This window comes from Myxine glutinosa, chromosome 7, assembly GCF_964187855.1.
Source record: "Myxine glutinosa chromosome 7, kmMyxGlut1.1, whole genome shotgun sequence".
Classification (NCBI taxonomy): Eukaryota; Metazoa; Chordata; class Myxini; order Myxiniformes; family Myxinidae; genus Myxine; species Myxine glutinosa.
In genome coordinates this window covers 39,773,503-39,799,455 of record NC_136267.1, presented here as the reverse complement: position 1 = coordinate 39,799,455, position 25,953 = coordinate 39,773,503, and the positions used below count along the sequence as shown (strand labels likewise).

At 49.3% G+C, this 25,953-nt stretch overlaps 1 protein-coding gene across 1 annotated transcript in view; it reads left to right on the top strand.

Annotated features, from left to right (window-relative positions):
- The window catches only part of BORA (BORA aurora kinase A activator), a 54,362-nt gene extending 29,129 nt beyond the window's left edge, over positions 1 to 25,233 (top strand). Inside the window, exons 5-9 of the mRNA XM_068122137.2 lie at positions 18,694 to 18,766; positions 23,065 to 23,127; positions 23,293 to 23,349; positions 23,501 to 23,799; positions 24,108 to 25,233. Coding sequence (XP_067978238.1) covers positions 18,694 to 18,766; positions 23,065 to 23,127; positions 23,293 to 23,349; positions 23,501 to 23,799; positions 24,108 to 24,326 — 711 coding nt within the window. The 3' untranslated portion in view covers positions 24,327 to 25,233. The remainder of the gene's footprint in view (positions 1 to 18,693; positions 18,767 to 23,064; positions 23,128 to 23,292; positions 23,350 to 23,500; positions 23,800 to 24,107) is intronic.
- The last annotated feature ends 720 nt before the right edge of the window (positions 25,234 to 25,953 follow it).

The following is a 25,953-nucleotide window of genomic DNA, read 5'->3' as shown; positions in this document are numbered from 1 at the left end:
AGAGTGTGAGATTTGTCAGGATTGAAAGACATGTTCCACTTGTTTGACCAGTCTGTGATTTTGTCCAAGTCTTCAGAGAATAAGGAGGCTGCAGACTGCCGATCTGAGGGAAGAGGAATGGAGCGGCAGAGAGTGGAGTCATCAGCAAAGAGATAGAGAGGATTTTCCAGAGAGTCGGAGAGATCATTGATAAAGACCAGAAAAAGCACAGGGCCCAGAACACTGCCTTGGGGAACTCCAGCCTGAACAGGAAGGGGAGATGAGAGAAATCCATTCAGGGCCACACGTTGACTATGACCAGAGAGGAAGTCCGCAAGCCATGCATGGAGATTTCCATGGATACCAAAAGAGGAGAGTTTGGTGAGCAGAGCTGGGTGCCAGACCGTATCGAAGGCACGTGATATGTCAAGGGAGACAGCTCTGATTTCCTGTTTGGCATTGAGGACCTCCATCCATTGTTGAGACAGCAGAAGCAGCATGTCCAGAGTAGAGTGACCTGGTCTTAAACCAAATTGATGATCAGAGATCAAGCCATTGGAGAAGAGGAAAGATTTCATATCAGAGGCAATGATGGATTCCATGACTTTGCTGATAATTGGGAGCAGGCTGATTGGTCTGTAATTGCAAGGATCTGTTTTTGCACCTTTTTGTGTGACGCGGTAATGTTTGCTGATTTCCAGGATGCTGGCAGATGACCTTGAGCAAAAGAGAGGGTGAAAAGAACGGAGAGAGGGTGAGATAGAGCGGCAGAGCAGGATTTTAGGACCCGTGGGCTGATGCCGTTTGGTCCAGTTGCAGAATCAGAGTCGAGGTTAGACAAAAACTCCTCCACCTTGTCAGGAGAGAAGGACACAGAGTCCAGGAGCAGTTGGGTTCGACTGGGAAAGGTGGGAACAGCGAGAGATGGGTTTGGGAGTAAAGATTTTGAGGCAAACACAGAGTTGAGGCATTTGGCTTTGTCACGTGCCATGTCAACTGTGTGGCCATTTGAGGTAAGGGAGGGGATGGAGGGGGAACAAACACCAGAAACGGATTTGACCAGACGCCACCAGGATTTGGAGGAAGGAGACATGTTTGAGAGTTCATTCTTCAGTGTGGAGAGATAGTGCTTCCTGGCACTCCTGAGGGTAAACACACTTGTTCCGAGCTTGGTGGAAGGAACTGAGATTGCCTTCAGTTGGATTAGCCTTCCAAGAGGCAAAGGCAAGTTGTTTCAGGGCAACTGCCTCAGCACAAGATTCAGTGTACCGTGGACGGGAGGAAGGGTAAGACAACTGAAGACGAGATGGGATAAATCTGTGCATGAGAGAGAGCAGTTTGCTTTGGAAGAATTCCCAGGAAGAATTGATGTCAGAGGCAGTGGAGACGGGAGACCAATCCAGACGATTGATGGCTGCTTGAAGACCGTCCCAGTCGGCCTGAGTGAAATGCCAGACTCGTAGACGCTGAGGAGGCTCTCTGAGAATGGCCAGAGATGTCCACTTTGACAAGCACATGATCAGAAGAACCGATTGGAGCAGAAGAAGAGCAGCAGACATTAGCAGGGAAGTTTGTCATAATCAAGTCTAGAAGAGAAGATACTCCATTGGCTGAGATCCGGGTCGGGAAATTGACAGATTGTGTCAATCCCAGTGAGTCACAGAAGTCCTTTGCTGAGGTGCCATGACTGGTGAGAGAGGAACCCACATCCAACCAGCTGGCATGATGACAGTTGAAATCACCACATATGAGGAAGAGAGAGTTGGGATGAGTGGATAGAAGTTGGTCCATGTTGTCAGACAGTGAAATGTAAATGGAGTCATCACTGTTTGGAGGACGGTACAGAACACATATGAACAAAAGGTGGGAGCAGAGAGGAAGCCATAGCCAGAGGTACTCCTGGGGGTGAGGAGGAGAGAGGGCAGTGCAAGGAGAGTGAGGAAGAGAGTTTTTGATAAAGATAGCCACCCCACCACCAGGACGAGGCTCAGGTCTATCACACCGGAGGAGGGAGTAACCAGGAAGAGATATTAAGGAATCGGAGACATCTTGAAGGAGGAAAGTCTCTGTTAAGCAGATCAAGTCTGGATTGTCAGAAGCAACCTGTATGGAGAGATCAGTCAGGTTTGAGCGAAGGCCCCGGATGTTTGAGGTCCATACCATTAATGAAGAGAGAGGGGGAGCATCGGGTACAGGACAGGGGAGGGGAGGAGTAGGGTAAGATGAAGGATGAGAGGGGGAGGTAGGAAGAGCAGTTGAAAGTGTGTCAGAGATTACAGAAGAGTTCCAAGAAAGGGAAGGATGAGGAGGATGAAAGGTTTGATGGTGAAGGGATGAGGCACAGTGAGGGGTTCTTTGAGGGGGGGGGGGGGCAGAGGAAAGTAGAAGGTTGGGGGGGGTGGAGGTATGAGATAGAAGGGAGACAAAGTGGGGAGGAGGCAGCTTTGAGGAGGAGGGGGGAGGAGGGAGAATTGGAGAGGAATGGTATGGGGGGGAGATTTGAATGGGAGGGGTTGGGGGAGAGTTTTGAAGGGGAAGAGTGAGGGGGGAGTTTAGGAGGGGAGGGACAATGGGGGAGTTTAGGAGTGGAGGGGCAAGGGTGGAGTTTAGGAGTGTAGGGGCAAGGGGGGGATTTGGAGGGGAGGGACAAGGGGGGAGTTCGGGAGTGGAGGGGCAAGGGGGGGAGTTTAGGGGTGGAGGGGCAAGGGGGGAGTTTCGGAGTGGAGGGGCAAGGGGGGATTTGGAGGGGAGGGGCTAGAGGGGAGTTTCGAAAGTGGATGATTAATGAAAGACGAACATTGATAACAAATTGGGTTTGTTGTGATTTTCAAGTTAGCAATCCGATTCAGAACGATGGAGGAGGGGTGGAATGAATGTGAATTTAGACCATGCAGTGAGGGAGACGTATAAGAGATTGAATTTCTTTTTTTTGACGTGAAATGAGATGGAGAGGAAATTGAGAAAAGCCTTTTAAATAGGAAGAAAAACAGCGTGTTGTAATATACCATTGAATAAAACACTGAAGAGGAAAGTTTATACATATTTAAATAATATTAAAACAGAACCGTAAACAATCTTATATGCACAAAGTACCAAAGGGGGGAGAGCCGAGAGGGACCACCACGAGTCACGTGGATGGGGCAAAAGGTGGTTGGCAAGGAGATAATGGGGGCGGGGCGAACAGCACCTGAACAGAAAGTACAGGATGAGACAAAGCACACACGTGGAGAAAGGAAAATAAAAATAAAAATAAATTTTTTTTGGGGGGGGGGGTGGGGGTATTTTAAATAAATGTATTTAAAACGTTAGACAAAGAGTATTATGTTCGGGGTAGAAGGGAAAAAACTAAGAGCCAAGCAAAACACGATGTAGGCGTCTTAAGTAAACAAACACCGATGGGGGTACAAGGCCACACACGCGGAGCAGAACACGATTAATTAATTACGAGTTACAGGAAATTCAAACCAAAACTAACTATAAACAAACAATAACGCAATGGACGATAAAATAGCGAGTTGAAATTTGACAAACACACGAATGACACGAACGTTAATATTATAGTAAACTAGCAGAAGTACCCGGCATTGCCGGGCGGGGGAGGGGAAGGGAGGGGAACGGAGGGGAGGGGAGAAGAGGGGGGGGGAGGGGAGAAGAGGGGGAGGGAGGGGAGAAGAGGGGGAGGGCGGGAGGGGGAGGGTGAGAGGGGGGTGGGTGAGGGATGGGAGGGGGAGGGGTGGGAGGGGGGGAGGAGGGGAGAGGGGGGTGGGAGGGGAGGGAGAGAGGGGAGGGTGAGAGGGGTGGGAGGGGAGGGAGAGAGGGGAGGGAGAGGGGGGTGGAGGGGGAGGGGAGGGAGAGGGGGTGGGTGAGGAGGGAGGGGGAAAGGAGGGGGGAGGGGGAAAGGGGAGGGGGGAGGGGAAAAGGGGAGGGGGTAGGGTGGAGAGGGGAGGGAGGTGGAGGATGGAGGGGGAAGGGAGGGGGAGGACGGACGGGGGAGGGGGAAGGGGAGGGCCAGTCAACAATGACGTTGCAGTTCTCATGGTCGGAGAGCAGCACAACAATCGCGACATCGTCCTGCATCTTCACAAGAGCATGAAGCGGATTTCGGAGACTCACCGATCCTGTGACCCACGCCCTCCAGTACCGGCGTTGCCGGGCGGGGGAAGGGAGACCCGTACTTTCCCAACCCGTACATTCGCCCTCTCGACTCAAGCTCGTATTCGATTCGTATTCAAAATCGAAAGGGGAAAGGGGAAAAGAGGGGAAAGTATTGTAGGAGGAGGTGGTGGTCGATTGTGAGGGATCTGAGTGATATTTAGTATTGTAGGAGGAGGTGGTGGTCGATTGTGAGGGATCTGAGTGATATATATAGTATTGTAGGAGGAGGTGGTGGTCGATTGTGAGGGATCTGAGTGATATATATAGTCTTGTAGGAGGAGGTGGTGGTCGATTCCGAGGGATCTGAGTGATGTATAGTATTGCAGGAGGGGGTGGTGGTCGATTCCAAGGGATCTGAGTGATATATAGTATTGTAGGAGGAGGTGGTGGTCGATTCCAAGGGATCTGAGCGATATATAGTATTGTCGGAGGAGGTGGTGGTCGATTGTGAGGGATCTGAGTGATATTTAGTATTGTAGGAGGAGGTGGTGGTCGATTGTGAGGGATCTGAGTGATATTTAGATCTAATCGTAACACTAATCCCTTCGTAGTGACTGCAAACTTACTGGAAGTTATAATATATCATTTTTGTTGCCCGTTACGTCATTACGTCTATGATGTCATTACGACGGCTGACTGCACCGACCGACATTTGAATTTTCAAATTAACCCGCTCACTACGGGAGTGGCAGGCAGGAAGGGCCATTCATCTTTGGGGTATATAGATTACAGTCGACGGGTATATAGATTACTCAAGAACATTGGGTGTGTGTTCATGTACAAAGTTTCTTGTGGAGAGATCGCCAAGTGGTTTAAGCATTCGGGCAAACACTCCATTCAAAATCGTTAAGGAACGGCTGGCTTGGCAAGCGCTAGCTAGCACACCTCCAACCCTTGGGGGGTACATAGATTACAGTCGATCTTCGCTCAGTTCTGTAAGTAAAACTTACCTCATGGATGTCAAGATTCCTCCAAATTTCTTTGTTTAATGTTATAAACGGCATTAGTGATGGTTTGAAAAGCTAATAATATGTGTTTGTGGTTTATAATATTTTACAAGCCCGGCTACGCCGCTGTGAGACTTTTGGTCTTGTTTTATACTGTTGTGGCGGACACGATGGCTCGCTGGCGCGATGACATCATTCCGCGCACCAGGAGGGTGTCGGCCACGCCCGAGGGGTAGGCGTGGCCTCGGGATATACACGGGGCACACATCCCTGAGCACGGCAGTGCTATAGTGATCCTTAGAATAAAGACTCTTTTGATTACGTTCGTTGTTGCTTCCTTCATTGGCAAGACAAGTCGTGCGCATAGCACCGCACTACATTGGTGACCTCGACTAGTTCCGCCGACGCTGAACTACAGAACGCGCCATGATCAGCAACGCGGTCGTGGTGAAACTCCCCGAGTTCTGGGAAGCTCAGGCGGAGATATGGTTTATGCAGGCAGAAGCCCAGTTTCAGCTTCGTGGCATAACGGCGGACGAGACGCGCTACTTCCACGTCATCGCCGCCCTCGGGCCCGGCACAGCCGCCCGCGTCGTGTCCGTCCAGCGGAACCCACCGGCCGACCACAGATACGAGGCACTCAAGCGTCGCCTCATCGCCACGTTTGGCCTCACAGAGGACGAACGGGCCGACCGTCTCCTGGACCTTCCCGACCTCGGCGACACGCGACCATCGGTCCGAATGGACCATATGCTGTCGCTACTGGGGGACAAAGCACCGGATTTTTTATTCCGGGCGCTCTTTTTACGCCAGCTGCCGGCACAGGTACGCCTCGCGTTGGCCGGTTCAAAGATAAAGGAACCCCGAGCGCTGGCCGTTGAGGCCGACAAGTTTTTCGCGGCATGTGACACGCGGGCGAGCTTCGGTGCGGCCGTCGCGGATCCCAGGGCTGACCCTGATGCTGATGCACCACACCTCGTGGATCTCGAGGCTGATGCACACCGCGTGGCCGCCGCCACGCCCCGCCCACCACCACCACGAAAACCGCGGCCTCAGCCTTCGCCGCAAACCTGGTGCCATTTCCACGCCAGGTTTGGCCACAAGGCGAGGAATTGTCGCCCACCGTGCTCGTTCGGCAAGTCGGGAAACTGCCAAGCCGGCGCTCGGTAGCGGCCCTGAGCGTCTGCCATTCCGTCAGCCTTCTTTTTATAACAGACACCTTGTCCGGGCGCCGCTTCCTATGCGACACGGGTGCACAGGTGAGCGTTATCCCTGCCTCTACGTCCGACAAGCACGCCGCGGCCGGGGCCCCGCGTTGCTTGCAGCCAACGGAACACCCATACGCACGTTCGGGAAGCGCTGCCTCTCCCTGCGGTTCAGAGGGCAACGCTTCACGTGGACGTTCGTATCTGCCAGCGTGCCCATGGCATTGCTCGGTGCGGACTTCCTCTGTGCAAACGGGTTGTTGGTAGACGTACAGAACAGACGCCTCGTCCAGGCTGAAACGTTCAGCTCGCTTCCTTGCGCGCTGAGCAGCTCGTTGAGCGGCTCACTAAGCGGCTCACCGAGCGGCTTGCCAAGCGGCTTGCTGAGCGGTTCGGTCCCGGCGAGGTTGGTTTGTACCCTCCCGGCAGCGGATGAGTTCACCCGCCTCCTCGCCAGTTACCCCGCCCTCACGCGGCCCACCTTCTCGGCGGTGGCCGTAAAGCACGGTGTGGAACATCACATCCCCACCGTCGGGCCACCGGTCTACGCCCGGGCCCGCCGCCTCGAACCAACAAAGCTCGCGGTGGCGAGAGCAGAGTTCGCTACGCTGGAGTGGCTGGGCATCGTGCGGCGCTCCAAGAGTGCTTGGGCGTCGCCGCTACACATCGTGCCGAAGCCTGGCGGGGGATGGCGACCGTGCGGGGACTACCGCCGCCTCAATGATGCCACCACCCGTGACCGTTACCCGGTCCCCCACATCCAGGACTTTTCCGCCCGGTTGGCGAACATGTCCTGCTTCTCCAAGGTGGACCTCATACGCGGCTACCACCAGGTCCCCGTCAGGCCGGAGGACATCCCGAAGACGGCCGTCATTACGCCGTTCGGCCTCTTTGAATTCCTTCGGATGCCCTTCGGTTTGAAGAATGCGGCTCAGGCGTTCCACCGTCTGATGGACAGCGTCTTGCGCGACCTGGATTTCGTCTATGTCTACCTGGACGACATCCTCGTCGCAAGCGCGTCCCGTGAAGAGCACCTCCGCCATCTCCGCACGCTCTTCGAACGCCTGGGCCAGCATGGCCTGATCGTGAACCCCGCCAAGTGCCGGTTCGGCGTCGCCGAGATCGACTTTTTGGGGCACCGCGTCACCAGGCACGGGGCCATCTCCATACCAGCCAAGGTGGAGGCGGTCAAGGGGTTTCTGCGCCCCCGCACGATCAAGGGGCTCCAGGAGTTCTTGGGCATGGTAAACTTTTACCACCGTTTCCTGCCCCGCATCGCCCAGCTCCTGCGCCCCCTGCACGAGGCCCTCCGGGGGAAGCCGGGCAAAGGTGACGTCGTTTGGACCGAGCAGATGGACGCGGCGTTCGCGGGCGCGAAGCTCGCCCTGGTTAACGCCACCATGCTCGCGCACCCGGCGCTCGATGCACCGATCGCCGTCACCACTGACGCGTCGGACTACGCGGTGGGGGCGGTGCACGAGCAATGGGTGCGTGGAGCTTGGCAACCGCTGGCGTTTTTCAGCCGGCAGCTTCGCCCGCACGAACGCCGGTACAGTACCTTCGACCGTGAGTTGCTCGGGCTTCACCTGGCGGTCAGGCACTTTCGCCATCTGCTCGAGGGCCGTTCGTTGACGGCCTTCGTCGACCACAAGCCCCTGGTCTTCGCGATGGCCAAGGTCGCCGAGCCGTGGTCGGCCCAGCAGCAGCGTCACTTCTCGGCCGTGTCCGAATACACGACGGACATCCGGCACGTCGCAGGGAAGGACAACCCGGTGGCGGATTGCCTTTCCCGGTCCGTCGCCCACGCGGTCCACCTCGGCATCGACTATGCACGGATGGCGGCGGACCAGACCACCGACCCCGACGTCCAGGCCTTGCGGACCGCCGTCACGGGCCTCTGCTTCACCAGGGTGCCGTTCGACGGCGCGGGCACGGCCCTCCTGTGCGACGTCTCCCTCGGGCGGCCTCGCCCCATCGTGCCCGCGGGCTGGCAGCGCCGGGTTTTTGACGCCATCCACGGCCTGTCCCACCCGGGCACAAAGGCCTCCCAGAGGCTGGTCGCCGACAAGTTCGTCTGGCATGGCCTCCGGAAGGTCGTCCGCGATTCGACCAGGACGTGCCTCGTGTGCCAGCGCGCGAAGGTGACCGCCACACCCAGGCCCCGTTGGCCCCGTTGGCCCCGTTTACGGTGCCCGAACGTCAGTTCGACCACGTTCACGTGGACTTGGTGGGACCTCTGCCCCCCTCGCGGGGTTTCACCCACGTCCTCACCATGGTGGACCGCACCACCCGGTGGCCGGAGGCCGTGCCTTTGACGGCGGCGGACGTCGCGCAGGCGTTCATCGCCACCTGGGTTGCCCGGTTTGGCGCCCCCTCGGACATTCCGTCCGACCGCGGCCCCCAGTTCACCTCAGAGCTCTGGGGGGCGGTCGCGCGGGGGCTCAGTGTCCAGCTGCACCGTACCACGGCCTATCACCCCCAGGCCAACGGCCTGTGCGAGCGGTTCCACCGCGGGCTGGCAGCGCCGGGTTTTTGACGCCATCCACGGCCTGTCCCACCCGGGCACAAAGGCCTCCCAGAGGCTGGTCGCCGACAAGTTCGTCTGGCATGGCCTCCGGAAGGTCGTCCGCGATTCGACCAGGACGTGCCTCGTGTGCCAGCGCGCGAAGGTGCACCGCCACACCCAGGCCCCGTTGGCCCCGTTTACGGTGCCCGAACGTCGGTTCGACCACGTTCACGTGGACTTGGTGGGACCTCTGCCCCCCTCGCGGGGTTTCACCCACGTCCTCACCATGGTGGACCGCACCACCCGGTGGCCGGAGGCCGTGCCTTTGGCGGCGACGACGGCGGCGGACGTCGCGCACCCTCCACTCCGGGCCACCCTCCCATTGGCTCCGGGCCACCCTCCGCGACGGCGGCTGGGTCGACAGACTCCCCTGGGTCCTGCTGGGCCTCCGGACGGCGCCCAAGGACGACCTGCGCGCATCCGCGGCGGAGTTGGTCTTCGGACAACCGCTGCGGGTGCCGGGCGAGTTCCTCCCCGACTCCACGGCACCATGGTCCGCTGCGCAGCAGCGCTCCGCGCTGCAGGAGACCGCCCAGAGGTTCGCCCCAGTGCCGACGGCGCACCACGGGCACCCGCCAACGCACGTCGCCCCGGAGCTTCGCACGGCGGAGTACGTTTTCGTCCGACACGACGCCCACCGGACACCGCTGCGGCCCCCGTACGACGGGCCCTTCCACGTGCTGGAGACCGGGGCGAAGCACTTCACCCTGGACATCGGCGGTACCCCTGACCGCGTTTCAGTGGACCGCCTCAAACCGGCCCACCTCGACGTGGACCACCCCCCGCCAGTGGCTCAGCCCCCGCGTCGGGGCCGCCCCCCGGCGGGCGGACCCCCGGCACCACCCAACCCCGCCGGCACGCCGCCCCCTGGCCCCGCACCCATCCCAGGGGCAGCCGGTGGCATCCCTGCATCCCAGACGCCGCCAGCCGCCAGAGGGCGCTTCGGCCGGGTCATCCGTTTGCCCCGCAAACTGACCCTTCAGGTGCGCGGGAATTCTGGGGGGGGCGCGTGTGGCGGACACGATGGCTCGCTGGCGCGATGACATCATTCCGCGCACCAGGAGGGTGTCGGCCACGCCCGAGGGGTAGGCGTTGCCTCGGGATATACACGGGGCACACATCCCCGAGCACGGCAGTGCTATAGTGTGATCCTTAGAATAAAGACTCTTTTCATTACGTTCGTTGTTGCTTCCTTCATTGGCAAGACAAGTCGTGCGCATAGCACCGCACTACACTGTACTTGTTTTCTGAATGCTTGCTTCTCAAACTTTATCAAACAGCTCATGTTAGTTGAAACGTTAAAGATGTATAAAGAGGACCTGCATACTCTGTGATCTAAGAAGTGTATTGGTTTCTACAAAAGGACAAACGAGTATCCAAAAATCAACAACAGTTCGTGTGGTTTATTTACTTATTTATTCATTTTGTATACTAAGTCGAGGCTCGTGTAAGAGCTAACACAAAGAACATATAATAAAAGGGAGCGGGAGACGAGGGTGGGGGGAGAGGGACGCATGCAAGCACAACAGTAGAGAACAGGAACATCGGGAGATCTGTGGAAGGGAGAGGGCTGGGGCTGGGTGGGGTACACAGGATAAACAAGATAGACACGACAAGGACTTTCAGGAAAGAAAACGGAATTTGAAGGAGGTAGATTTGGGGTGGATTAACGGAGGTAGAAAAGATCAAGGTTTTGGATGGGGGAAGATTTGAGAGGTGAACAGCTGTTTTAAAGACCTGGAGGGTGCAGTGGGATTGAAGAGAGTGAGGGAGTTTGTTCTAGAGGTTGGAGAAAAGAGGAAAGAAAGAGTGCAGGTGAGCGGAGAGTCTTGATTTTGGCAGTTTCACCAGAAGAGGGTTGCTGGCAGATCTTGTGAATCCTGCAGGAATATTTGGGGGTTAGAGCACAGACAGAGCAGGGGGAGCTAGGCCAGAAAGGAGTCGATAGAAGACAGAAAGACCACCAACCTGCCTGCGGTGAGAGAATGAAAGGCCCTTAGAATCAGCTTCATTATGGGACATTCCAATGATACCATTGATGGGAGAAAGTGGTTTGAGAAACTGTCTGTTGTCTTAATCTTTCACATTTAGTATGGCCTGGTGTTGGCTTAACGGTTAAGGTGGCTGGCTTAAGATCTCAGGGTCTTGAATTTGAGCCCCTGTCATGCCGTTAAATAACACCAGGTTGGTTGACTCAGCCCTTCATCCTTTTAAGGTCGGAAAGTTGAGTACAATACCAGCTCACTGGAAACGGGGGCACTGCATCATTGGCACAGCTGTGCTATCAAAAGTGATGCAACCAGCAGCCATAGGCTGCATACAAAATAGTAATAATAAAAAGTGTATACAATGTCATAGCTTGTGGAGGAGCAAGAACATACAACGGATCAGGACGTAACAGAACAAAAGGAACCATAGAAAGAGAAGGGGAAACGTACCAACAGCAGGGTAGAGGGATAAAATAGAGGGAAACTTGGAGAAAATAATGAGCGGTCGGAGATGTCAGATGGTGATCTGTGACCAAGATGGGTACAGAGAAAGCTCTCGGGGAGGAAATCTTAAGGAAGTAGATGGGAGGGTTCGCCAGACGGTTGTTTCAGAGAGAGAACTTGAGATTTGTCAGGATTTAGCCCTCTCCTCCCTCCAGGTCTTTAAAACAGCTTTTCACCACCATCTCTTATCTTCCCCCATCCAAAACCTTGATCTCTTCTACCCACATCAATTCACCCCAGATCCACTTGGAAATCCCGACTTTTCTTTCCTGGAAGTTCTGGCACTGTCAATGTGTTTTATACCTTCCCCACCCCCACCGCCCCTGTCTTCCCATGCCTACTCCCCCCAAGCCCTCTCCCTCCCACAGATCTTGCGTTGTCCCTGTTCTCTGCTGTTATACTTGTGTGCTTCCCTCTCTCTCCCCATCTTGTCTCCCGCTCCCTTTATTGTATGTTTTGTGTGTCCGTTATTTTTATTTTTGTGATTGATGTTAGCTCTTACACGAGCCTCGATCTTGTGTACAAAAAAAACAAAAAACGGTTAGGGTGCTGGCGTGGGATCCTCGGATCCTGAGTTCGAATCCCGGTCGATCGTTGAATTAATGCGAGGGCGGTTGACTTAGCCTGGCATCCTTCCGAGGTCAGCAAATTGAGTACCAGCTCGCGGTAATTGGGGCACTGCATCAGCAGCACAAACGCGCTTCCAGAAAAATGATGCAACCAGCAGCCACATGCTGCATTCGAAACAACAACTGAGTCATAGTGTATTGACGTTTAAATGAGGGGTATATCTCTCCCACTGTTCACATAGAGGTTTAAACCTTTCTATATTCTGGAATCAGTAAAGCAAACTTTATTAGACACTCGTAATAAGCTTCTTGTGGTTCAAGAAGCTTCTGCCATTGATCTGTCCAGTTTCCCATTCAAAGATGCATTTTGGAAGAAGTCCGAGATGTTCAAATGCATCCGTCAGTGTGTTGATTGCTCTCAAACTAAAAGCAACTGACATGAAGTTGTGCTTTAAATTTTAAATCAAGATGAAGATGTGGTCAAGCAGCTTTTTAAAACGGAAGGCTAGCCCAACTGAGGACAACTTGAGGTCACCCTGTAAGGCTTGCAATAAGTGTTTGTTCATCCTGAGGCAAGCCATAAAATGTCATGTTACTCGTCTCGAGGCTGAGCTCTCCAACCGATGACCTTGCGCAAACTTCTGGTGGTGCACCGGCGAGCACTCTACCCTTCTTATCAAGCTCACTGCCTGTGAATATACAAGTCATGCATCAATGTGTGGTATAATCTCATTTTTACCTCTGCCACCAAAGGTGGATGGAGGTTGTGTTTTCTCCCCTGTCTGTCTGTCTGTCTGTTTGTTACTTGCGAAAATCGAAGATTTTTCACATATATTAGTTTGGTCTTGTGCGTTATTCTGTTTGTCTGTTTGTCTGTTTATCTGTCTGTATGTCTGTATGTCAGTCGCCTACAGGGCACAATTTTCAGTCGATCTTCACCAAACTTCACCAAATTGTAGAGTTGGTCATAATCAAGAAGTTTATTGTTTTTGGGGTCAAAAGGTCATACTTATGGTCATACATACAAAAGGTGAAAAGGTCAACAACTTTGTCAAATTTCTAAAATCCTCAATTTTCATCCAATTGCCTTGAAATTTTAATGAGGATTTGCATATTGGGACACTGAATCCAACTACCAACTATTTTTGAGGTCAACATAGGCCAAAAGGTCAACATAGGCCAAATTTCTAAACATTCTTAATTTTCATCTGATTGACTTGAAATTTTAATAGGATTTCCATATCTGGTCACTGAATCCAACTACCAAGTATTTTTCAGATCAACACAGGCCAAAAGGTCAACATAGGCTAAATTTCTAAAATCCTCAATTTTAATCTGATTGACTTGAAATTTTAAGAGGATCTGCATACCAGGTCACTGAATTCAACCACCAATTATTTTTGAGGTCATCATAGGCCAACAACTTATTTTATGGATTTCGCAAGTATCGTGCTATGCACGACATATTTATTGTTTGTTTGTTTGTTTGTGAACAAGATGTCTCAAAAAGTTGTGGATGGATTCGGAAGAAATTTAGGGTCAAGCTGCGTGAAGCTTCAGCTACGTGAAGCTCGGCTTCACGCTGTTGAAACCAAAGCTTTCAGAATTATTGGAATCTCCCGCGATGAAGCTATCTCTGAGGGCCTTTCACTCACTCACCGCAGGCAGGTAGGTGGTCTTTCTGTCTTCTACCGACTCCTCTCCGGCCTTGCACCCCCAGCTCTCTCTGTGCTCTGTCCCCCAAATATTCCTACAGGTCGCACAAGATCTGCCAGCAACCCTCTGATGGTTAAACTGCCAAAATCTCGGCTCTCCGCTCACCTTCACTCTTTCGTTCCTCTTTTCTCCCGCCTCTGGAACAAACTCCCTCACTCCCTTCAATCCCACTCCTCCCTCCAGGTCTTTAAAACAGCTGTTCACCACCATCTCTTATCTTCCCCCATCCAAAACCTTGATCTTTTCTACCCCCGCTAATTCACCCCAGATCCACCTTGTTTGAAATTCCAACTTCTTTCCTGGAAGTCCTGGCAGTGTCCATATGTTTTATACCTCTCCTACTGCCCCCTTCCCACGCCCCCCCCCGCCCCCCAAAGCCCTCGCCCTCTCTCAGATCTCTCGATGTCTCCATGTCTCTCGGTCCCTGCTCTCAAATGTTGTGTTTGTGTCCTTCCCCCTCTCTCCCCATCTTGTCTACCGCTCCCTATGTTATATGTTTTATGTGTCGGTTTGTCTTTCTGTGTGATTAATGTTCGCTCTTTCACGAGCCTCGATCTTGTATACAAAAAAAAAAAAAAAAAAAAAAAAAAAACATTCGGCAAAACGGTAGTGTATTTTACTATTAGTGTATTCGGCAGAACTACAGAGCTGAAGAACAAGGATGAAATGATTAGATTTTGGTGTAGATATGGATTCGGATCCAGCTACGAGAATTTTTAAAGTGATTCTTCACCATTGGGAAATAGGGCCAAAAACGATATAGAGCAGGATATCTCAAAAAGTTGTGGACAGATGATTTTGATGAAATGTGATTCTGTATTGTGATTTTCTGATCTACTCGGGGATACAAAACGTAAACAGTTCACCTTGCGGAGGTATGCTTTCTACTGAGTGCCGTTCTAGTGTATTTGTTCATCCTTCATATCTTGAACATATAGGGTACTGCGTATGAATTCTTTTTTTGTTTGTTTATGCCTCCGCTGACGAAGTCACCGGAGGCATCATGTTTTCGAGTTGTCCATCTGTCCGTGCGTCCGTGATAGGTTTTCGTTACCATGATAACTTAAGAACAGCTGAGGGGAACCAAGTCAAACTTGGTACAAGTATGTATACAACAACCGGCATTTTAAGGCCATTTTCCCTGCAAGAGTGGGGGTTAGCCTTGCGGTCCCCATGACAATCTTCTCCATTTTGCCATATTTTCTGCATCTCTCCTTGTTAACCCCCTTGCCCGCATTTCTTCTTCGACCATCTTTAGCCAAGTCTTTCTCGGTCTTCCCCGTCCTCTACTTCCTTCTACATTCATTTCCATCACTCTTCTCAACCAGTCACTTTCATCCTTCCTCAACACATGACCAAACCATCTCAAACTGTTTCTCTTCACAGCATCCATCACAGGCTCTATTCCCATCATCTTTCGCAATTCATCATTTGTCTTCCTCTCTCTCAACGATACCGAACCATTCGCATTTCCACCCTTTCCAGCCTTCGTTGCTGCTCCACGTTCATTACCCATGTCTCGCTCCCATAAATCATAACACTTCTTACACATGCAGCATACACCTTTCCCTTCAGCTTCAACGACACTCCCCTTCTCTTCAGCATGCCACTCAGTTCCCGAAACCTCTTCCATGCACATCTCACTCTTGCAACTGTTGCCGAGTCTGATCCACCTTCTCCATTCAGCATGTCTCCCAGGTAACAAAATGCCTTCCAGCTTCACGCCATCTCCAAGATCCAACTCAACATTTCCTCCATCTGCAGCTCCCTCTGTGCACACCTTACACTTGAATGTAGCTGCCACACTGGTTAATGACCCTCTCAAACCACTACATTTTTGATGAACCCACTCAGCACACATTGTACATTGAATGGAATTCACTCCGACACCCTTCCTGCACACAGCACACGGCCACGTCCCAGTTCTTTCAACCTCACCACATGCTTTACCACTTGCCATCACCTTCGTCTTTCCGATATTCACCTTCAGGTCTCCATGCATTCCTTCCACTTGTTCATCTTCTCCTTCAGTCCATCCATACTTTCTGCAATCAACACCAGATCATCTGCATACAACAATTCCCACGGTAAACCCTCCTTTACATTCCGAGCCAGCACCTCCATCACAGCTACAAATAGTAGTGGACTTAGTACCAACCCCTGATGCACTCCCACCTTCACCTCAAACTCACCACTGTTCCCGTCCTTCGTCCTTACAGCTGTGCGCGCTCTTTTGTACATTGCCATCACTACTCTGGTCAACCATTCCTCCACTCCTAACTTCCTCAATGCCCATGTCAATACTTTGCATGGAACCCTATTGAATGCTTTCTCCAGATCAACAAACCCAAGAAACAACTTCTTCCTCTTCTCCATGTGCTTCTCCTGCAACTGCCTCACAATAAAAAGCACGTCTGTCGTTCCTCTTCCTGGCATAAATCCAAACTGCATTTCGTCAATCTTCACTTTCTTCATTATCCTCCTCTCCAACACCCTTTCCAATACCTTCTTTCCATGCTCCAATAACTTTATCACTCTATACGGGCCACAGTCCAGAGGGCACCTTTCCCCTTGTATAGAGGGACGAGGGTACTCGGTTCCCAATCCACTGGAATGCGGCCTTCTTTCACCACCAGATTGCAGATCTCTGTCATTCTCTTCACACCCCAATTTCCCGCTGCCTTCAACATATCTCCCACGACTCCCATCGGCCCTCCCGCTTTTCGACTCTTCATTGCTTTTATCGCTTCCTCAACTTCCTTCTCGGTTATCTTCTCTGCCGGTCCTAAAACTGGGTTACTCTCTATGTTGCCATCCCATTCATTCTCTGCATTCAACAATATTTCCATATATCTCTTCCATCTTCCTTTTATTGGCTTATATCCCTGGTGTTGGCTTAGCGGTTAGGGTGCCGGCTTAGGATCCGAGGATCCTGGGTTCGAATCCCGGTCGATCGCTGAATTAACGCCAGGGGGGTTGACTCAGCCTGTCATCCTTCCGAGGTCGGCAAATTGAGTACCAGCTTGCTGGGATGAATGATCCCGGTGTGTACCCCAGTTTAGAATAGGTACACCGTATCCCGGCGCATCGTAAGAGGCGACCAAGGGTTGGCGTCAGGAAGGACATCCGGCCATAAAAACATTGCCTCAAACAGGGAACCATGATTGTCATGGGGCCCGCAATGCTAACCCCCGCTCTAGTGGGGAAAAATGGCCTTAAAACGATCATTCATTCATTCGTCCTTTAATTCCATCTGGGTCCACAACGATTTGTCCCACTTCATCCGTCAATCAACTCACCCCCATCACATCACACCTCTCTTTCGATATCTGCTTTGCAATCCTGAATACCGCTCTCTGACCTTCCGAATCCAAGCGTTCTCCGAACATTTTCCTACATACCTCCTGCGCCTTTGCTACCTCTTTCTTTGCAGCCTTCTTGGCTGCCTTATAACTTTCATGCTCTGCCTTTTCTGCCCCCATACCCTTCGCCTTCTGCCACTCCTTGTACTTCTTCCTCTTCTCGTAAATCTTCTTTCCAACTTCATCATCCCACCACCATGTTTCCGAGTGCCTCGGTGATCCTTTTGTCCATCCGCATACCTCACCAACGGCTCCCAACAGACTATCTTTCATTGACATCCAACCACTTTCAAGCTCAACCACATCATCCTCTACCATACTCAGCCTCTCTTTGAATGCCTCCCTCACTGTCACCTCTTTCAACCTCCACACCTTCATTCTCGGTTAGTACTTCACCCGCCGAGCTCTCCTCGCACCTTTCACGCTTATGTCGCAGACAACCAAGTGGTGCTGTGAAACAGCCTCCTCCCCCGGGATCACCTTTGTCCCGGAGGTGCCCCCTCTCTTGCCTACGCACCAGCAGGTAGTCAACGGTTGTCGTCGACCCACCTGACGTGTATGTAACAAGCTCATTATCCTCTTTCTGGAACTGAGTATTACAAATCAATAAATAAGCTCCATCAGCAAACTCCAAAATCCTTTCACCTTCTCCATTTCTCACACCATATCCGTAACCCCCATGAACTCCCTCAAAACCGTCCGTACTCCTTCCCACATGTCCATTTAGGTCTCCTCCTACCACAACAACTTCCTCATCTTTCACGTTTTCCATCATCTTCTCTATTGCACACCAGAACTTGTCCTTCTCTTCATCGCTCCGACCAACCTGCGGAGCATATCCAGAGATGACGTTCACCAAGAGCTTTCCAATCATCATTTTCACCATCATCAACCTTTCACTCACTCTTGTCACACTCACCACACTGTCTACAAACACCTCAGAAAACAGGACACCAACACCATGCACGCCTTCTGGGCACCCTTGCCACACAAACTTGTATTTCTGTCCCTGCCTACCCTTCACCATTCTCACACCACTTCCCTTCCATCTCGTCTCCTGCACACAACATATGTCCACTCTTCTTCTGATTACTTCCACCACTTCTCCTGATCTCCCTGTCATTGTCCCTACATTCCATGTCCCAAACCTCAGAAACCGATCTCCACGTCGGGCATCAGACGTTTCGTCATAAATGGAGTGATTTCCACCCTTGCTTCGATCGGGTTCCCCACCTTGAGTTTTGACGAGAGGGAGTGGGGTCCCCCATGGGGTACTTCGGGCTGTACCCTGCCCATATGTCGTTGTAATTGTCATGGTTCTCTTTTTGAGGCAATGTTTTCATGGCGGGTACAAGTATGTATAATGATGTAAAATTATGAGGTCAAGACGTCAAAGGTTATAAGTTCCGTTAGGTAATAATTCTGTTGATGCGCTAACTTTTAAACTAGTGATGGAATTTTGACCAAACTTGGTACAAGTCTATATCATGATGCAAAGTTGAACTGATTTGATTTTGGCATCAAATGTCACAGGTGATGACAGGTAAATATGTGATACTTGAGAAGAGCTGAATGGATTTTAATCAAACTTGGTACAAGTATGTATAATGATGTTATGTGGGCGGAGGCATATCGGTCGATGTCACAACGTCGAAGAGTGACAATCTAGTTTTGTTTTTAACTACCATCTATGTTTGTTCAGTTTTTTTCCAAGAGCCTAATCGTTCCATCACCATGGATTGAAGATGGTAATGGCAGCCGCAAAGCAGCACCAAGTATGTACCTTACCAAGTTATACTGATTGGTAATGTAACATCTTTTTAATGCGGTGTTGTTTCTAAATATTGTTTAAAAGTTTTCTATGTGAGGGACCATAAGGGAAGAGTCAACGAATAATAATAACTATAATAGTTCGCTGACATGTCACTTCATTGGAGGAGGAGTCCACTCGACCCATCAAGCCTGCGCAATGATTGGTTGTCCGTGATATATCGTTTTTCAATGCTGAGCGTCAAGAAAGGAATCGGCACGTACCATTTTTAGTCTTTGGTATGACTCGGACGGGGCTTGACCTGCCCACCTCCAGACCATTATCCCACCGAGACTGGTCGACTGAAATGACAATATTGTGGTACAAGTTTGACTTCAGCATCCTGTAAATTGTTATTTAGAGTTTTGGTTATTTAGACAATAGTCAATGTTTTAATCCTAAAAGATGAGCAGCAAACAGGAAGGACTCTTCAAAGTATTGATTTGGCCTGTTCACTCTTTATTTTAATAGTATATGCACTTCATATGGGAGCGGCAGGGAGGGTCTTGGAAAAATGACACGATAAAACACCGATATACACCTTAACACAGATTTCACCCAAGACAGAAAGCCCCTTGGGAAGGGGGGCAAATGCAGTCACTACAACCTCCATCGTGTGAACCTGAGTCCTCCTGTGAAGTGTGGTTGAGATGGACAAGTAACAACCGAATGTATCATGGTCAGACAGACAGACAGACAGACAGACACCAAATTGCGTATTTTAGTACGATTATTAAATTGTTGTTTGTATAAAAGTCGAGGCTCGTGAACGAGCTGGAAAATATAACAGATCAGGATGTAACAGAACAAAAGGAACAGTAGACAGAGAGGTGGAACACACCAACAACACGGTAATAAGTAACAATATCAAGGGAGACTTGGTCAAATGTTTCAAACTTTGTTTCATCACAGCCAACTCTTTAAACACGGGTTTGGATAATATTTCCCAGTGGGGCAAATGCAAGGGGGGCAAACGTTAAGTTTAATGCTTCGAAAACTGGATTTCTTCCCATCTCTCTCTAAAACTCCTCTCAACTCTCCAATCTTCTTTGAAAACTCCACAATTACAACATGTGATACAATAAACCTACTAGGTATTACCCTAACATCAAATTTATCTTGGAATCCACACATTACACAAATAGCTATGTCTGCCTCAAATAAACCAGGAGTCCGGTTCAGATGTTGAAGATTCTTCTTCTTTGAACAGTTGCTTCAACTATATAAACGATTGATTCGTCCTCGTATACGTATAGAGTACTGCTCTCACATCTGGGGAGGTTCTAGCTCCACATACTTACTGGACAGAATTGAATGCAAATTAATTCCGATTTATCAACTCTCCCAATCTGACCTAAAAACTCGACCTGCTCGAATTATGCCACAAAGTTGGCTTTCTTTCTCTTTTCTACAGTTATTCCGGTTTCTGCTCCCAATAATTTGCTGCTTGTGTACCTCCGCCATTAGCGAGACCATGCAATACTCGACAAGCCACTACATCTCGTGATTATTGTGCGGCCATTGGAAACTCAATGGTGGCCCATTATGATGTTTGTATCTTCCCCTCCACTGCCAAACTCTGGAACTCTTTACCTTCCCATGTATTTCGAAGCACTTACGACCTTCCCCTTTTCAAAAAGCAAATTTTTAAAATTACTTTCTCAAAAACTTTTAGACTATTCTTTCTTTCTTCACTTTACTCTCAATGCAGTTGTCTTATTTAATGCCTGTCCAAGATGAGGACTATATAATCCGTGACTGAAGCCTTCAACAACAGACCTGTCAGTGATGGGAAATTGATAGGCCCATAGACACAGCTTCATTGCAGGAGATTCCAATGATCTTGAAGGCCTTTGTTTCCACGGCATCAGGCTGAGAAAGGATTCTGCTCTTTCCAAAACCCAATGCCTTAACTCTTTTCCAGAAAACGTGAGGGTCTCATATTCCTCTCTACCCATTATATGCGCTTGGCTGCAAACTCCCTCCAACATAGCTTCATTCCTGCCCATAAGGAGGAATTCCGAGCCAATCTCGACGGCTCCACAGCTACCAGAGCCAACAGCATCAAGGCGTTAATCTTCATGACTTGATTATCTGCTCTTTTCTGGGTCTTTATTTGAAGGCCTCCATCCTGCATAGTCAAAACTGTTGCTGTTACCCAAATTCATTAGAATGGTGCCAACTGACACTCAACTTCAGACCATCACCCTTCACCCCATCATAAGTAATCATCATTGCGTATGCAGCTTGTGGCTGCTGGTTGCATCATTGATGGGTGTGGGGCTTTGCTGCTGATGCAGACAAATATGCAACGGTGAAATATTAAGATTCTATGGAGGTGGGAAAGTGGGGCCTAGATACAAACACTGGGCATAGCAGGGTAGACTAGATCTATCTAAACACGAGCTCAGCACATTTAATTAATTATGCTAATCACATCACACTTTTTCTAACATGCACTATGAAATAACGATACTAATCTATCTCCATTTTATCCCCGAGACCAGATCCATAACAATATACAGTCACGTGAAAAAGTAAGGACACCCCATGTAAAGTTTTGACTTTTTCAACATATTTCAACATACAGCTATTTGATCTTCATTTCAACAATATTGATAGATAAAGGTGATAGAATATAACAAATATCATGAAACATTTACATTTTGTAGTCCATTGTATAATTTAAATAAACATAAATGCAAATTTTGCATGTGGAAAAAGTAAGTACACCCCTACATTTATCACTACTTCAAATACCTAAAATTAGAATCAGGTGCACCAGCTCAGGTGCAAATGATTAGAACATCGTTGGAGAGGATCTTGGAGGAACCTGTCTTATTTAAACCTCAGACATTTAGTTTTGTTTGCTCTTTGTTGTTGAAGTGTGCGGCGTCACCATGCCTAGATCAAAAGAGCTCTCTGAGGCCTTCAGAAAGAAGGTTATAGATGCCTACGAGTCTGGGAAGGGATTTAAAAAGATCTCCAAACAATTTGATATCATTCATTCGACTGTCCGGAAGATCATCTACAAGTGGAGAAGATTCCAAACAACTGCCAACTTGTTCAGGCCAGGCCGCCCCAGCAAGTTCAACCCGAGAGCAGACCTCAAGATGCTGAAAGAAGTCTCTAAGAACCCCAGAATGTCATCACGGGACCTACAGGTAGCTCTTGCCACTGTTGATGTCAAAGTGCACGAGTCTACCATTAGAAAGAGGCTGCACAAATTTGATCTGCATGGGAGGTGTGCCAGGAGGAAACCTTTGCTGTCCAGAAAGAACATCAGGGCAAGACTAAAGTTTGCCAATGAACACTGAGGCAAAGACCAGCACTTCTGGAACAATGTGCTCTGGACAGATGAGTCAAAGGTAGAGCTATTTGGCCACAGTATCAGAAGACATGTTTGGTGAAAACCAAAGACAGCATTTGACCACAAGAACCTGATACCAACTTAAAAGTATGGTCGTGGAAATATGGTTTGGGGCAGCTTTGCTGCATCAGGGCCTGGGCAGCTCACCATCATAGAATCCACTATGAATTCTTCATTGTACCAGAGGGTGCTTGAGGATAATGTGAGGCCATCTGTCGGAAAGTTGAAGCTCAACCGAAGGTGGATCTTGCAACATGACAATGACCCGAAACATACCAGTAAATCCACCAAAGAATGGCTGAAAAGAAAGAAATGGAGGGTTCTGGAATGGCCAAGTCAAAGCCCAGATCTAAATCCCATCGAGATGTTGTGGGGGGATTTGAAATGAGCTGTGCATGCAAGAAACCCCTCAAACATCGCATAGCTGAAAGAATTCTGCATGGAGGAGTGGGCAAAAATTTCTCCCAGTCGATGTCAGAGACTGGTAGACAGTTATAAGAAACGCCTACTTCAGGTTGTTTCTGCCAAAGGGGGCAATACCAAAGGGGACAATACCGCCAAGGGTGTACTTACTTTTTCCACATGCGAAATTTGCATTGATGTTTATTTAAATTATACAATGGACTACAAAATGTAAATGTTTCATGATATTTGTTATATTATATCACCTTTATCTATCAGTATTGTTGAAATGAAGATCAAATAGCTGTATGTTGAAATATGTTGAAAAAGTCAAAACTTTACATGGGGTGTACTTACTGTTTCACGTGACTGTACATACAGTGCATGTACAATGTTTTCTGCTAGCTATTCATCATGTATATTGGCAGGAAATGACATTTTAATAATTGACTGTAAATAATCTTGAGGTTATCTCCAATTTGTCTTTGCAGGGAACACCGTTGCAGAAGAGTCTTTTATTCAAATGAATTGCAGTCTTCAGGTCATGACAGATGGTGAGGCCTCATTGCGTGCCATCGGAATGTAACCTTTTCACATTTCCGAGTCTTGTGTCGTCTCTCGTCATGAACCTGCAATGAATAAGATGGTTTTTTTTATTCTCATTGTTCTGTTCACAGTTGCTCACAAAATTTTGTGTTTCTTCCTATTCTCCTCTAAAGTTTCTTGCCAGACGCTCATTTCGGTCCCACCATCGGTCGATTTGGAGACTATTTTGGGTAAGAACATACAATACTTACCTTGTTTTCACACTATCGTGTTGGTGTGGATCATATTTAAGATTTTGGGTTTTTTTCTTCCCAAATGTCCTGCTGAGTTGTTGCCTAACGTCCTTTCATTGTTTCCCCCTCGACGCCATCGACACGACAGCTGAGTTTTGTGCTCCTGCAAACGATTCCAACTCGAGTATATCTTTACGAAGAAAACTGTTCCTCGACAGCCCATTAGACATGTCACAAACAAGCAGCCTGTACGACTCGCCTTTGGTCTCCCCAAGTGTCTCACCTCTCGTACCTGAATCTCTTCCACAAGCGATCCCACTGTTTCAATCCTCGGCCCTTCCTGGCAGTCACGCAAAAGACGAGGTTCAACAAGTGCCGTTGTGTGCTCGCAAGAATTGTGGAGGCAGTGAAACGAAAGCGTCTTCGGACGTGCCTACCTCTAACACAGTAAGGCATCCGATGCATATTTGTCATGCCTAGAAACATTTATACTCTTATCCACAGTTTCACGGTCATTCACTAATGTGAGATAATCAGTTGTTTTTCAGTTTATCCAGATTATTGAGCTGATATTCAAACCAAGCTTCTTTCACTAGATCCTTATCACAAGGATTCTCCCCACCTTCCACGCTGTTCCTGAAAATCCCATAATTTGATCATGTACCACCCTAACTAGGTTGTATTACCGATGTCACGAGCTGATTTCTCCCTCCCCCCTTGCTCTCTCGTTCATTCCCCACGACCTGCCGAAACAGGACCATATCTCTTCCAGTCCTTTTGCCAGCCGACAACTGGAATCCTCTGAAATACTGATGCCACCCAACCTTATTCCAACTACTCCATCCGGGAAGGTCATCTTTCGTACTGCCACCCCGACTCACACAGCCATGCGAACCCCAGACATTGAGGGTTTCTCCCCCATACCCCATGCAAGGCACAGGGATCAAGTGCTTGATGTTGCGGTTCTGTCTTGAGCATTCACTCTTAACACGTTTTTCTTGGAATAAGTTCTTAAAATACAAAGTAGTTGTGAACTACACGTGGAGAGATTTTTTTTTTTGTGTATATTTTGTAATAAACGATTGTTAAAGACAACTTTTATCATTGACAGTTTTTAATTTCCTGGAAATTCTTCTTGTATTGTTAGATGTGCCTAAACCAACGCTATGTGATTGTCAGTTTCATCTTTAACTTTGAATACCTTGAGGCTTGATGTTGAACCTTTTGAGAGCTGAGCTTGTTTCCTTAGCTGCTGCCCCCACACCCTCTGGACCTGTGCTGATTGCTCCTGATCTTCACTGTAGCTCCATTTACATAGCAGCTTTATTCACCAACTACCTTGTTGGATGCCTGTTTTCAACCTGATACCTGTTTTTCTATTAATTCCTCAATATTTGAAATGTAGCAATAGAATGTATGCAGTACAGCAAGTTATCTGTATATGCGAATTCGCTAGCATGCGAGGACCCACTTCGACCAGAACTTCAATATATGCAAGAAAAGCTTGCTACTATGTGATTTGTCTCTGCGGAATAATTTGTTCAGTTGTCATGCGTGGGGCACTGTGGGAGCGGCGTGGTGTTGCTGTACATACCATCGTCACTCTCGCATTGTCCATCCTAGTGTGTAAATCTCTGGCTTACTCTCACATTTTCTCGCATTAACCATGGCCTCCAAGTGTCCTGCACCATCAAGCACCTACCCCAGCTGCTCCTAAGAGGAAGAGGACATCACTATCTTTCGAGCAAAAATCTGATTTTAAGACGTTTGTATGGTGGTGACGATGCGTCGGTGGTCGGGCAAGCATTCAACCTTGGCTGCCACACAGCACCACCACCAAATAATTGCTTTAGTTGGTTAATAAAACTCCTGTCGTTTTAATATTGTTTGTTTTTACCATACTGTACATTTATAATATTATTGTGTTGTTATTGTTTGAATAACATATCATGGGATGAGTCATTATTAGTCCCCTACCGGTGTACACCGGAGGGGACTATAGGTTTGCACTCCATCCCTCCGTCTGTCAGTCCGTCATGCAAAGAACAGTTTTCTGGACTTTTTTTCTAAACTCTTAATGCTAATGATTTCAAACTTGGTACATGGTTTCCTCATGATAAGTTACAGATCAAGTCCAAACTTCACGACGTTTCGATCATTTTTAACAAAGTTATGGCACTTTGAACTTTGGTAATTTCCCAACAGTTTTCCAGGCGACAGACTGACGGTAGGGGACATGTATTGCAGCGCAATACTCAGAATGCTTGTTGTTTTAGACATGGAATTGAGCCTGTTGTTGGCTTAGCGGTTAGGGTGCCGGCTTGGGATCCTGGGTTCGAATCCCGGTCGATCGCTGAATTAATGCCAGGGGGACTGACTCAGCCTGTCATCCTTCCGAGGTCGGCAAATTGAGTACCAGTTCACTAGTAATTCCCTGTGTGTCGCAAGAGGTGACTAACAAGGTTGGCAGCAGGAAGAGCATCCGGCCCTAAAACATTGCTTCAAAAAGGGGACCAAGGTGCCCGAAAAAGGCCAACCCCTGCCCTGCAGGCGAGAATGGCCTCTAAAGGTGGTTATTCTTCTACATGGAGTCGGGGGAAA